This window comes from Papio anubis, chromosome 7 (genome assembly GCF_008728515.1).
Source record: "Papio anubis isolate 15944 chromosome 7, Panubis1.0, whole genome shotgun sequence".
NCBI classification, from domain to species: domain Eukaryota; kingdom Metazoa; phylum Chordata; class Mammalia; order Primates; family Cercopithecidae; genus Papio; species Papio anubis.
Window position 1 is genome coordinate 88,798,098 of NC_044982.1, and position 13,572 is coordinate 88,811,669.

Here is a 13,572-nt window from a genome sequence, read left to right on the forward strand (position 1 = left end):
CTGGACATAGTTTCTGCTCTGTGTGATCTGTGCCAATGGGCCCCATCCGTGACCTTGGTTTTAATCATAGCCTTTTCAACTAGTGGATGTTCTCCATACTATGACAATGAAACCTTTAGTCAGTGGAATCAAAGACAAGATGCTGCTCAAGGCATTTGAATGGCCTAAGTCTATAGTCATCAGGATACCATTGAGCCCAACCCTGTTCTGCACTTGGGTGTTATCTTAGTCAATTCAGGCTGCTCTAACAAATACACTAGACTGGGTAGCTTATAAGCAACAGACATTTATTTCTCAAGTTCTAGAGGCTGGAAATCCAACATCCAGGGGCCGGTGTTATTCGGTTCTGGTGAAGGCCCACTTTCATGCTGTAGACTGCTGCCACTCTGTGTCCTCACATGGCATAAAGAGAGCTAGTATCCAGGCATGGTGGTGCAGGCCTGTAGTCCTAGCTCCTCTGGAGGCTGAGGTGGGAGGATCACTTCAGCCTGAGAGGCGGAGGTTGCAGTGAACCAAGATTGTGCCACTGCACTCCAGCCTGGGTGACAGAGTGAGAGGATATCTTAAAAAAAAAAAAAAAAAAAAAAACCCTTTTCTTGAGGCCAGGTGTGGTGACTCACACCTGTAATCCCAGCACTTTGGGAGGCTGAGGTGGGCAGATCACTGGAGGTCAGGAGTTCTAAGACCAGCCCAGCCAACATGGTGAAACTCCGTATCTACTAAAAATACAAAAAAATTAGCTGGGTGTGGTGATGGGTGCCTGTAATCCCAGCTACTCAGGAGGCTAAAGCAGGAGAATTGCTTGAACCTGGGAGGTGGAGGATGCAGTGAGCCGAGATTACACCATTGCACTCCAGCCTGGGCGACAGAGTGAGACTCCATCTCAAAAAAATAAAAATAAGAGAGAGAGCTAGCTCCCTAGCCTCTTCTTACAAAGGCACCAACACATTCATGAGCTCTACCCCTTCTTGACCTAATCACCTCCCAGAGGCTTCACTCCCAAATACTATCACGTTGGTATGAACGGTTCAATTTATGAATTCTAGAAGACACAAACATCCAGTCCATTGCAGATGTGATGGGAGTGACATTGGGGTGCACGCCTTCCTGTTCCCAGATGGCACTCCATCCCCAGGACCAGCCCCAGTCTATCTCCAGTGCCTCCACCATTGTCATCATCATTGCAGGAATTGGCTGGCAGCTGCACTGCGCCTCACATTAATCAAGTAGAGTCACGGGGGTGCGCAGGTGCAGATGGAGACACCTTTCATGATGCTCAGTGGTGGTCTCTTGTTCCTTGGGAGCCTTACCCTGCCACTGCAGAGACCCTGCCTGCCAGTTCTCGAAAGCACCATCTCCTGGGTAGCTGCACCCTGGTAACCCGCTGCCTCCGGGCAGTCCACCAGTCTTTACAAAAAAGCCACCATCCTGACGGGTGGCAACAGCACCTGCCTGCATGCACCTCTCCAGGTTAAAACCCTGAGAAACAACCTGCTTTCTGAAGGAAGTTAAAAAGCCATCTGCTATTGGTTTAACAGTACTTTCTTCAGCCAGATACTGTAAAGATTAACCTCAGCCCACTCTTAAATCGATGCTCACAAAACTCCAAATTATTAGTTATAGTTAATGAACTTTTATAAAAATTGAGCATTCTTAAATAAGATCACAAATTCAATTCAAATATAGTACTTATGTCTTGTTGCAGTAATTGCCAAGATGGAACATTCTGGATTCCTGTGGCATTTGTGAATGCATAAAGCAAGAAAAAAATGGTTAAGAAAAATAATAGTAATTGTAATTTTAAAATCTCAGGGGCCTAATGAGTGGAGAGTCTGTATCCATTGGTAATAATTGTCTAATTACAACAGATTAAACATACAAATCACCCACATTTTATGCGAGACAGCACTCACAGAAATATTGCTGCGGTTTGCCTACTAGCGTTTCCCTCTCTTTCCCCTTCAGCTATAAATTGTGCTATTTTGGGGTAACAGACGGCATTCTGGGAAATGTCAAGGAATGTAACTAGTTGGTAGGGGATGAGAGGCTTCAAAATGGCATTTTGAGTAGATTCCACTACGCTTCAAATAGGCTGATTCAAACCATAACATGAAACATGGAAATACCATTTTATTCTGTTTTTATGAGGAATGAATTAAGTTTCATTTCAGTGAGTCACAAATTACTTAACATGCTGAAATTAAACTTAACGGCACTCATAAAATTGGGAGGGAATTGGGGGAAGTAACACAAACATTGTATATTTTTCAGCAAGCCCCTATAAATCAAGAGTCCCATCATTAATGATTCCTACTGTTGGCCTCCAGAAGGAAAGAAACTGGGATAATAAGTCTCTGATACACAACTGCATCTGGAGCTGCTGACATGCAAAGAGTGAGTCCAGCTGACACACGACTTTGCCCGTTGGACGGTGGACAGACCCAAATGTACCTGAGACCCAGCTATGCTTGCCTTACTGGTTTGTGCACACTTGTGGCCAACATTCTCCAATTCAGTTCCTACTTCCTTGGTACCATAATTTTTATATACATATCCTGGGCTTGATGAATACCAAGCCAAAACACCTTCAGGGCCTGTTGACTTTCAGTGGAGGAATTGCATCTGATTAATCTGTGCTTCCCTATACCCTGGCCTAGAGGAAAGCCTTTAATTGCATATTGAAAGAAGAGACCAGGTGCAGTGGCTCACACCTGTAATCCCAACAGTTTGGGAGGCCAAGGTGGGCGGATCACCTGAGGTCAGGAGTTCGAGACCAGCCTGGCCAATATGGTGAAACCCCGTCTCTACCAAAAATACAAAAATTAGCCGGGTATGGTAGTCCATGCCTGTAATTCCAGCTACTAAGGAGACTGAGGCAGGAGAACTGCTTGAACCCGGGCAGTGGAGGTTGCAGTGAACCAAGATCATGCCACTGCACTCCAGCCTGGGTGACAGAGATGCCATCTCAAAAAAGGAAAAAAAAAAAGAAAAAAAAGGTGGCTGGATGGATGGATTATGTGTTCTTAGGATTTCAGTGGTTCTGGAATCTGGAGCCCATTTCAGTGGACCACTTTCATTGCCAGGAATTTATTGGCCTCCTATTTCATGTCCAGAGATTATCTATGAGGCAGGTAGAATTACTGGGGAAGTTTAGGAGAATTCAGAGAGACCCTGGTCTCAGAGGACCCCCAGGTAAAGCAGAGGTAACAAGCGTGCAGGAAAGCGTGCCTGGCACTTAAGCCTGGGTTTGCATCTTCACAATGCTCCTCACATGCTGCCTTTCCCTGCACCATGACCCCACAACTGGCATCTCTAACGTGTGTGACTGTGGGTGCCAAACCTTTATGGAGAGCAGTGCCTGAAACCCGAAGGTCGTTCCCTGCACCCCTTTTTTCTGATTAACCTCCCATGACAACTTCTGGTTGAAGCCGGCAGACCAAGCCACATGTTCCTGCCTCTTCCGTGCGGGACTCCACTAAACCAGCACAAGCAGTGAAGGGAAGCAGGAGCCTCCAGGGGAAAGATCCCACCTCTTTCTGGACCACAGAAGTGGATGGAAGTGTCATGCAGGAACAAAGCAGCAGAGACCTGAGCTGGAAGAAGTGGAGAGTCGCAACTGAAAAGACAGCCCAACCGGAGAGTTGTGGGCTTGAGAATGGAGGGTCGGAAGTGAAGAGTGGGCTAAAAACAAGTCCAAGGGTGCATCACCAGGCTGACGGTGTCTGACCCCACCCCACACTCAGAGCTTGTCAAGTAAAATGTTACGGAGCTGCTTTCCAGGGTCATGGAACGGACTGTTTGAGGAAACCCAGAGCAGGCAGGGAGGCCTCTGTGCTGAGGACGGCACCCAGCCTTCTGAGTTGGAGTTAGAGATCAGTTTCCCTCCCACTAGTCACGAAAGGAAACCTACCATGCAGCAGTGCCCAGCTTCAAATGTAGATCTCCTTCGGTCGGCCTTTCTGTTGCTTTTACTCAAATATGAGTGGGCAACCAGACATCATCTGCTATTTGAAGAAAACCAGCAGCATGAAGGAGAAAGACCAAGAAAAACAAACAGAAAAAAACTGACCCTGGCAGAAAATTGAGATAATTATGGAATTCTCCGTGCAGCCAAACTATCAAGCAAGCACGCAGGGAAACTAATTTTGAGACACGGAAGAACTCAGAAATTCTATTTTCCATGCCTCCGTTCTGCAGAAGTTACATGTAGTTTAGCAAAACAAGAATGAAGTCAAGAAAGAGGAAGATGGGCACTACAGGCCCTGGTGGCACTCACCCAGGAACCCAGTCAATCCTGGAGTCACGGCTGCGCAGCTGGCCTAAAATCTTCCCTTGCTTAAAAGTCATTCAAGAAGTCAGTGACCTCCCTCCAACAGAAGAGAGAGGATGAGGCAGTAGTTGGGAGATAGCTAGTAAGTTGAAGAAAGCAAGTACTGCTTATTCCAGCCAGAAAAAAAACAAGTACCATCAAAACTTATACAAGGAAGTCCCAATTCAAATATGAGAAAACTAAACTCCCCAGGCTGATAAGAGGTCATCATTTGTACGCACTAACTGAACACACATGTGCTTAACACCACACCAGCCACTGCGTGTGTCAGGGGATGGGGGAAGGCCAAGAATACAAAGAATTCTGAGACATAGTCCTCTATGTGCTTATGGTCGGTTAGGGAGATGACACATACGCACGTGGAAACCCAACGACCAGAGGTGAAGGCATGATTTAACAACCAAGAAGAGGTTCCGCTTAGACATAGCAGAAAACACATAGGGTGGAATTTCGTTTATTCCTGCATCAGGTATTTGTTGATCACATTCTGAGTGCTGCACACCATAGTGTGTGCTGGGCTTTCATTGGGGAGCAGGACCAAGAGGATCCCTGTCGCTGTCCAGCATACGGACAGACCACGTCAGGTCACAAACATGATCATTCCAGAGATTGGTATGTGTGAAGAAGAAAGGAAAATATCACCATAGAGAGACCCAGTGGGGGACTGTGGCTGAGGAGGACAGTGAGCAGGTGGCATGGCAGGACTCTTAGAGGAGACAGCCTTTGAGGAGGAGCCAGCCTGGCAGAGAGTTGGGGACAAACAGCTCCAGGCAGAGGGAAGCAAGAGGGAGATGGGTGCATTCCAGCAACAGAGGAGGGCAGGGGCTGGCACAAAGGAGCCAGGGCCCAGGCAGAATTGATGCAGAGGAGTGAAGCGATCTTGGTTATGGATAACTGATTCGAGTAGATCCAAGAAAATGAGTTAAGAGGCTATTCCAGCCGCCCACCTGGCTGAGGGGTCATTGAGGGGGAGGGCCTGCAAGAGTGGGCTGGAGCGGGTTGGATTCACTGTGCATCTGGAGCGGGAAGAAGGGAGGTTGAGTTGGTGAGCAGCTGAGATGAGATCATGGTCTTAAATTCATACGTGTGAACATTTTTGATAGGCAGTGGGGATCTGTGGCCACAGATCTTATCTCTTTCATCATGTGGAGATTAGTCTGGCTGCAGGCAGGAGAAAAATGTTCCCATAGTTCATGTTCTCAGTAAGGAGGGTGTAAACTAGGGAGTGGAGGAGAACATGGAGGAGAAGTAGGCAATAGAGGTTTTCAGGGGACAAAAAACCCAAGCTCACCAACTAACTGGGTACATCCCAAAATAGAAGAGTCAGAAATGGCTTGGAGGTTTCAGGCTAGGATACCTGTCTGTCAGTTCCAAGACAGTGGCAGGGGGTGTCCAACTAGAATTAAGAAGTCAGGCAGCTTTGGAGGAGAAGTTGTTATATTGAAAGTCTGGAGAGGTTGCTCAGCAGAGGCTTAGTAGTGAGAGCTAGGGTAGAGTGAGGGGAGAATTGGGTTTAAGAGCTTTCTCCATGAGAGTGATGGCTGAAATAAGGAGAAGGTGAAATTACCAAGAAAGCAAAAAAGCAGAAGGAGCAGGGAGCCCCCACTCTCTTTCAGGGAGTCAAATAAGCGAGAGGAGGGAGGAGTCATCCAGGGGCTGGGAGGAGAATCAGACAGGAGCCATCCTTGGCCTCTGGGGCATCTTCAGGCACACACTCTGGGGTGTCTGCTTGTTATCCACACTGGTGCCTCCCTCCATCTTACATGTCTTTATTCCCAGGTTAGGCACATAACAGGCACCATGGATTAATAAATACATGTACAACAAAGGGTGAGTGTTACACATGGCGGATGCTGAGAGCAAGAGGTAAAAGATGAGGCTGGAGACACGTCTACTAGGTGTGATGACCAGGAGGCTGTTGTCACTGGTTATCTTCAACAGGGGCAAAGTTCCGGGGTGGAATCCAGGACTCAGAGAGCCAAAGATAGGCATTTCCCACTGTCCACGGCCCATCCTGTGCCCTCCTCAGCACCCGGATCTGAGCACTAAAGCTTTTCCATGTTTTTTTTGCATGTTTCACAGGAGCTGTGTTGACCAGTAAAGAACTTGTGCTTTTCCCACCATTCCATCCCATACCATCCCATCCCATGCCTTTAATTATGCCGTGGAGCATTGGTCCCTTGGTCCTTTGGTGTCACACACACCCTGATTTAGCCGGCGGTACAGGGCGCGACCAGCAAATGCTGGCCAGGAACTTGAAGGCCTGCTTTGAAAGCTGAGAAATGAGTGATGAAGATTCCTAGGAAAGTAACTAAGGATCACCAGGATAACATGGGAAGACTTGAGAGGGTTTATTGCCTGGAGTTTCCTCGGGCTTGGTCTTGTTGTTCTCTTGGAACACCAAGCCTCATAAATAAAATCATCAAAGCTCCCCTAATGTTCAGAATTAATGACTTCAGTTGTGTCCTATGGCAGCTGCCCTTTGAAAACCATCCCAGTTTCTGCCAAAGTTATAAGTTGCTTGCGCTGACTGAAACAATGGAAGAAAATGCCCTCGTTGGCAGATTTTGTGGCTGTCGCCCATCAGCTCTTAGACTCACTGCTCTTCAGCCACGGACATCCCTGCATTCCCTGCCTCCAGATGCAGACAGCCTCTGAACTAACACCAGGTAGAGTGGGCAGAACCCATGGACCTGTCCCAGCCCCTGGATGGTCTCCAGGATTAACTGAAAGGGTAACCCTGTATGCATTCCTGTTTGCACCTGACCTGAAAAACGCCCTTCTTTGGGGCTAGGGGAAACTGGACCAAATGGGGCATCTAGAAGCTGTTGAATCAGGAAACCTTAACTCAGGTGCAGGACAAGGAACCAGGCCTGAAGCCAGAGACTCACTCCTACCAAGCAAGGGTGTGGTTTGAAAATTATAGGAAGCCAGTGTAGGGAAGGTCTACAGCAGAGAGCACCTGAGATGAGAAAGCCCAGGTGGGAGCCAGAACAGGTGCCAGGAAAGAGGCCAGCAGGAGAGACCAGCTCTGTGGGCATTAGCCCTGTGGCCCTACCAGAAGCAAGTATGGAGACCATGCACTGGAGCTCTGAAGTGAAACAAAGCAACAGACATGTGGTTGCACAGATCTGGTCTGGGCATTTTTTAAACAATGCTGAGGGACATTTTCTGATCTTGGCTACTCTTAGCCCTATATATTCTTAGCCCCTATAAATTTTTTTTTTTTTTTTTTTTTTTGAGACGAACTCTTGCTCTGTTGCCCAGGCTGGAGTGCAGTGGTACGATCTCAGCTCACTGCAACCTCCGCCTCCCAGGTTCAAACTACTCTCCTGCCAGCCTCCCGAGTAGCTGGGACTACAGGTGTGTGCCACCATGCCTAGCTAATTTTTGTATTTTTAGTAGAGATGGGGTTTCACCGTGTTGGCCAGGCTGGTCTTGAACTCCTGACCTTGTGATCCACCCACCTCAGCCTCCCAAAGTGCTGAAATTACAGGTGTGAGCCACCGTGCCCAGCCAGCCCCTGTAATCTTTATACTGAGCAACTTGATAGCAGCTGGCTAGCAGTCCACATCAAGAATCCAGGCAGCCCTGCACCATGCTCTAGGCTGACAGTGCCTCATCACAGCTGGCTTCCCTCCAGGTCGCTACTGGATGGTCCGCCCTGGCAAAGCATTGCAGTTGGTTGCCAGTTACCATCTGTGTCTTGATGTGTTACCTACATCTCCCTAGCCACCATTAAGCCCACTCTTCTCCATTTGCTTCTTGCTGTCCTCTGGCCACTAAAGCCTTCGATTTTACCCTTTTCCTCTTTTTATACTAACTTTGAACAAGTTTGATCTTTTATTCAAGTTCTGCCCTTTTTCAGATTTCATCATGGTAATTTTTAGACTCAACTCGCTCAGCTTTTAGAACATCTTAAAGTCTTCCCTGGAATCCGTCCAGTTATGCTATCATTTTTGGACAGAACAATAGTAATTTCCCATTAAATCTTTTTCAAAAAAAATAAAAGGCTCCAAGGATGAGACTTGAGGGTTACTAAATATGAAGAGTATTCGCCTATTCCTTTGAGTAGCATGCCATGGTGCAGCGGTTCTCATCGCATGGCTGCCAGCAAGCAGCCTCAGCATCTCCTGGGAGCCGATTAGAAATGCACATTCTCAGGTGCAGCCAGACCTGCTGGGTCAGAAACTCTAGGGCCAGGACATAGCAGTTTGTGTTTTAACAGCCCTCCCCGTGAGGCCGATGCACACTTAAGTAGGAGAACGGCTGCCATAATGAACAGAGGATGCTGATGTCTTTGGGGAGTTGTGGGCCAGGCACTTGCCTCCAGGGATCCGCGTGCAGTCAGCCTGGCACCCCAGGCTCTGTGCTTGCTCCAAGCCCTGCCTGCAGGTAGGAGTGCCTGTGAGGGGGAAGCACGGTGCTGCTTCTTGTCCAGGCATCACGGGAAAGGACTAAATCACTTCCACCAGGATTATCTTGGATCTTGATTTCTGGCTGTAGATTCCTTTGGAGTCTGAAGTGCCAATATGTAATCTGGGGTGCAAGGCAGTGGGAAAAACCCAGTTCTTGTTCTGGAAGCATTAGCTTTATAGGGGGAAAATGTGGAGGGACATTTAGGCAATCTAGCTAATAAATAAATACCCAGTGTTTCGTATAAATTTAGGTTATTTTGCAGAATACAAAATTCTCACTTTTTAAAAAAAGAAAAAAGGAGTCCAAAACCTTTCTCTGCTTTTTAGAAAACAGGCTGTGCTTCTCAGGCCCACCTAGGGTAGAGGCAGCCTCTCCTCTGCTCTCAGACGTGCCTTGTTAAAAAGGTTTGAGAGATAGGGCTCTTCGTAGACTAGCTCTCCCTACCTGAGAAAAGAGGGGCCCATGCCTGAATGAGCTGTGGGCATCCCTTCCTTGTTAGAAAAGTCTGTGGTTTCCGTTGTATGTTCTGAGACTACTGGCTGTTTCAGCCAAGTTACAGGCGACCTCCACAGCCCAGAGGGGAAGCCCCATCATGAGAAATTGTGGCTGCACCAGCTGGTGTGAGCGTTCGGGCTTCACTCCCTTCCCAGGGTCTCTGCCTCCAGGCAGTCAGGGCATCAGACCTCAGTGTAACCTCCATGGGCACTTGTGCCTTCATGGGTCTCCGTCCTCCAGAACAAATACCAAAAAATACACTTGACAACTATGTGGGTATAAAGACAAATATAATCCAGGTTGGATTCTGTGCATTTTTTTTTTCTCTCCTGAATTAAAATATTTTCTTGGGCCTCTGAATGGATCAGGGCCCCAGGCCCCATGCCTGCTGCACCTCATGGAAAAGTTAGCCTTTCAGGGCAGCCTCTTTAAAATCCCTCTGAGTCTTAACCACAGAATAACGTGGCCTTCTGGTTCTTTAGAAAATCGGCTGTGATGGCATCATTGGGTCTGCGGCTAAAGAAGACAGATGCGGGGTCTGCAACGGAGACGGCAAGACCTGCCACGTGGTGAAGGGTGACTTCAGCCACGCCCGGGGGACAGGTGAGTGCTGGCCCAGAGGGCTGCTGTGGCTCAGTGTTGTGTGTCCTTTGCCTAAAGCTACTGATTGCAATCTTCCCTACAATTCATATTTAAGGGCTAGACGGTAGTGGATAGGTGACCTGGAACTTCAGTTTCATTTCTGAAAAGCAAGGAAGGACATTTGAGCAAGAATGATGCCTTCAAGTTGCTAGTAGTGAGTAGTTTGCCATGAACGGAAACAGTTCCCCGCTTAGCCCGAGGTCTGTGAATCAGTGGTAACTGCCCTGTGCCAGGAGCTCAGCACTTCCTGGCAGCCCTCCTTCTGATGTGCAGGCAGAGAAGGTGGTAAAGACACTTGCCAAATCATTTTACCTGTTGTTGGAAGACGTTTGCTCTGTGTCTGAATTTTCTGTTAGTAAAAGTAAGATAGCACTTACATTTCTAAAACATGCATGAAGCCGTACAGTCTGGAAAGTCTCAGGTGCCACTGCCAACTGTGACTCCGGAGTACCCGAGCCTCCTGGTCCCCAGGCACAGACATCCCTCAGCACTGTCCCTAGAGAGGGATGCCAGGATTCGGTTGATGGGCCGCCTTCATCTTTCTGCTAGCATGCTTTTTGCAGCTGCAGACTGTTTGGTCCTACATGGGACACGACTTTCTGATCTCCCATCCTGGAGGACAATGTTTAGGAAAGCGTCTGTGGTTGACACCTAGTGAGGGGAGCACGAGGCAGGCGAGCCACTGGGGAGGGAGCTCTGGCAGCCTTAGCGAGTGTCCACTCACCCCCCATCACCAGGAGAACTTGTGTTGGGAGGAAGGAGCTGAGAAACTTATTTTAATTTCCACAAGTTGCTTTGCATAGAAGCTTTTCAGTTCATTTCCACCTGACAAGAGAACAGAACCACATTTATGCCTCCCTGTCCCACAGAACAGCCCCGTAAGGTGAGGCGTGCTCTCCTCTCTGCTTTTCTCTGTGTGGATAGGAAACCTGGTCTGGAAGAAACGTTCCTTCTAGATGCCTGTGGGAAAGGCAACCTACTGCACCAACATTTTGCAGCACCCTGTGAAAGCAAAACCAGAGGAAAATGCAAATGCAAAATGAAATTTAAAAATGAAATTTCAGGTGGATTTTAAAGGCAGATAGCTAGTCAGCAAGGCACAGAGCTTAGTGTGAGAACCTGTGCCTGCCACGTCAACAGAGAAAGGAGAGGCAGGAGCAGGTTGGTTTGGGGGAAAGTGGCCTCCAGAGCTGCACTGTCCAGTTCAGCAGCCGCTGGCCCATGGAGACGATCCAAACTGTAATTCATTAAAATGAAACCAACTTAAAAGTTCATCTTTCCGTCTCACTGGGCAAATTTTGAGTACTCTGTTGCCGCACACGGCCAGCAGCTCCTGTGTTGGGCAGCACTGGCAGAAAATATTCCCAGCATCCCAGAAGGTTCTCCTGGACAGCACGGCTCCAGAGCATGGCCCATTTCTGCTATTCATTTTGGCATACTGGATGCCATTTTCTCTATTGGTACCCCAGCTCCTGGGCTCCTGTGAGAATTTGACCTTGCCTATTGCAGCTGATTCAACATTTAGGAGCAAAACTCCTGCAGTTGGTGAAGGGTTACTACTTATTGTTGGCTTTTCTTTTTTAATAGAAGCATTAGAACCCTTCGTTTATTAAATTGAACATTGTACTGAGCTCCCATAAAGAGAACTGACTACAAGTGTGTGATTCTGTAGAAGACAAGTCAGGTACAGCCAGGCCCACCCCCATCCCCAACCCTGGGCAACTCTGTATGTAGAACACAAAGGAAAGTTCTACCACACATCTAGCATAGGATCTCACTTCTGAGATAACCCAGATTAAGGTCAAAAGTGGTCTTCCTTTGCCCAGACTCTGATCTGTATGCCAGCCCTTGATTTGGCCCAGGCAGACCCATTCATCTGACCACAGTAACATCCTCCTGTCCTGCCCACCCCTTTCCCTTCTCCATCCACCCCAACCTGGGCCACATCCCTGTCTAGAATGTGAGGTCAGACCCCTATGGCCATGACAGTGAGTCCCTCATGGAAGGACAGACCATACTGAAGCCTCCTTGGGTAACTCCCCCAACCCTGGCTTGCAGCCTAGCATGTGTCCTTCCAGCTGCCAAGGCACAGAAGCCTTACCAAACCTTCAGACAAAAATAAGCACACGTTCACTTCACCTGCCTGGACTGTCATTCTGAGTGATTACCAGTTGTCACACATTCATTTTAAGGTACACAGCAGTTTTTTGTTTTGTTTTTTGTTTTTTTTTTTTCAAATCCTCACAGCTGGAGTCTTTGAACGTGAGCCCATATCAATATGGATTCTATATATTGAAAATCTGCCTGCAGTACTCGTTTGCACATGAATGAGTCACTGGCTGCCTTTCTTGTATAGTTTCATTCAACACAAACCTGTCATCATGGTCTGACATACTGGAATGCACTTAGACAGAGATACAAATGGTTACCCCCAAGCCCATTCACGCAATGATTATTTATGCAGCATGACTACATTTTAACCAGCAGGTATACAGAAATAAGTTATTGTCCCCACCTCAGGTACAGTTGAGGGAGGAGACCCCCAGGCAAACAGCATTAGCCTATGTGAGCATGAGGTGGAGGCAGCCCAGCAGGCATGCTGTGGGACCCCAAGTTCTGGTGGGGCACCAGACTTAGGCCTCCAAAAGATGAGGGTGGCCCCCAGCACTAAAGGACAAGTAGAAATCAGTTGATAGTGGGGGTAGCAGGAGGACACTTCAGGCTGAAGGGGAAACATATCCTTGCAAGACCCAGCATGGAAATCACAGAAAGACCCCAGGTCAAGAGGCATCTTGGTGACGCCAAGCACAGCTGAGTGGGTGGATTCACCAGACCTATCAGTTTAGATAGGAAGGTAACTTTCATCTCTGCTCGCCTCTAAAGAATGAGGGAAGGAGGAATGCCTTATCACCCTTCCGGGTGGATATCAAAGAGAAACTCCACATCAGAAAGATAAAACGGAATCAAATGCTGGATTTTTGCCCAATTTTACGAAGTCCTGACCCCTGCCTGAACTCCTATGGGTCCTTTTACCAAAGTTCCTCAGCTGAGAATCCAGGGCAGACCCACGCGTGGCAAAGTGTCCAGCCCAGCAGAGCCAAATCTCCCTCTCTGTCATGAGAGGTCCCAGTGTGGCGTCAGGGGAAGTGGTGTCCTGAGTGTAGGATGTTTATTGCCCTCCAGCCTGTTGCTTCCAAACTTTGAACAAATGAGGTCCTCAGCTACTTATCTATGGAAGGAATCAACTCAACTTGGCTATCATATTGCTTTTCTGATGGATGGGCTTCAAAATGCTCATGCCTTGGGCTGGCTTATGACAGTTGAGTTATCTGAACCTAGTAATTTGAGCGTTCTTGGTATGATGCTTTCATTTCATTAAATTGCCATTTTAACAATATTATCTTTATTCCACCCTGCTCCTTGGCACTGAAAAGGTGGCTGGTCAGTCTCCAGGTGACCGGCCCATGGGCAGCCAGGACACACCTGGACTAGAGTCCTCACTGAGAACCAGCCAAGGATACCTGTGGGCTTTGGCTCCCTTTGCTCTTTGTTCTTGCAGAGAACCTTTTCACATAATCAATCCTTAAAAGGAAGGGTGGGGTGAGGATTCCTTTTGAATGTGGATAGATCGTGTGTCACACATTTGTTCAGTAATTTCCTCTAGAACCCCTGCCACATGCCAGGTT

General features: G+C 47.9%; 1 protein-coding gene across 6 annotated transcripts in view; it reads left to right on the top strand.

The window, feature by feature from the left end:
- The window catches only part of ADAMTS17 (ADAM metallopeptidase with thrombospondin type 1 motif 17), a 366,725-nt gene that overhangs the window by 239,987 nt on the left and 113,166 nt on the right, over window positions 1–13,572 (top strand). For all 6 annotated transcript variants that reach the window (XM_021940906.2, XM_021940905.2, XM_021940907.2 and 3 more), the window contains one exon: window positions 9,727–9,847. In XM_021940906.2, the coding sequence (XP_021796598.2) occupies window positions 9,727–9,847 (121 nt within the window). The remainder of the gene's footprint in view (window positions 1–9,726; window positions 9,848–13,572) is intronic.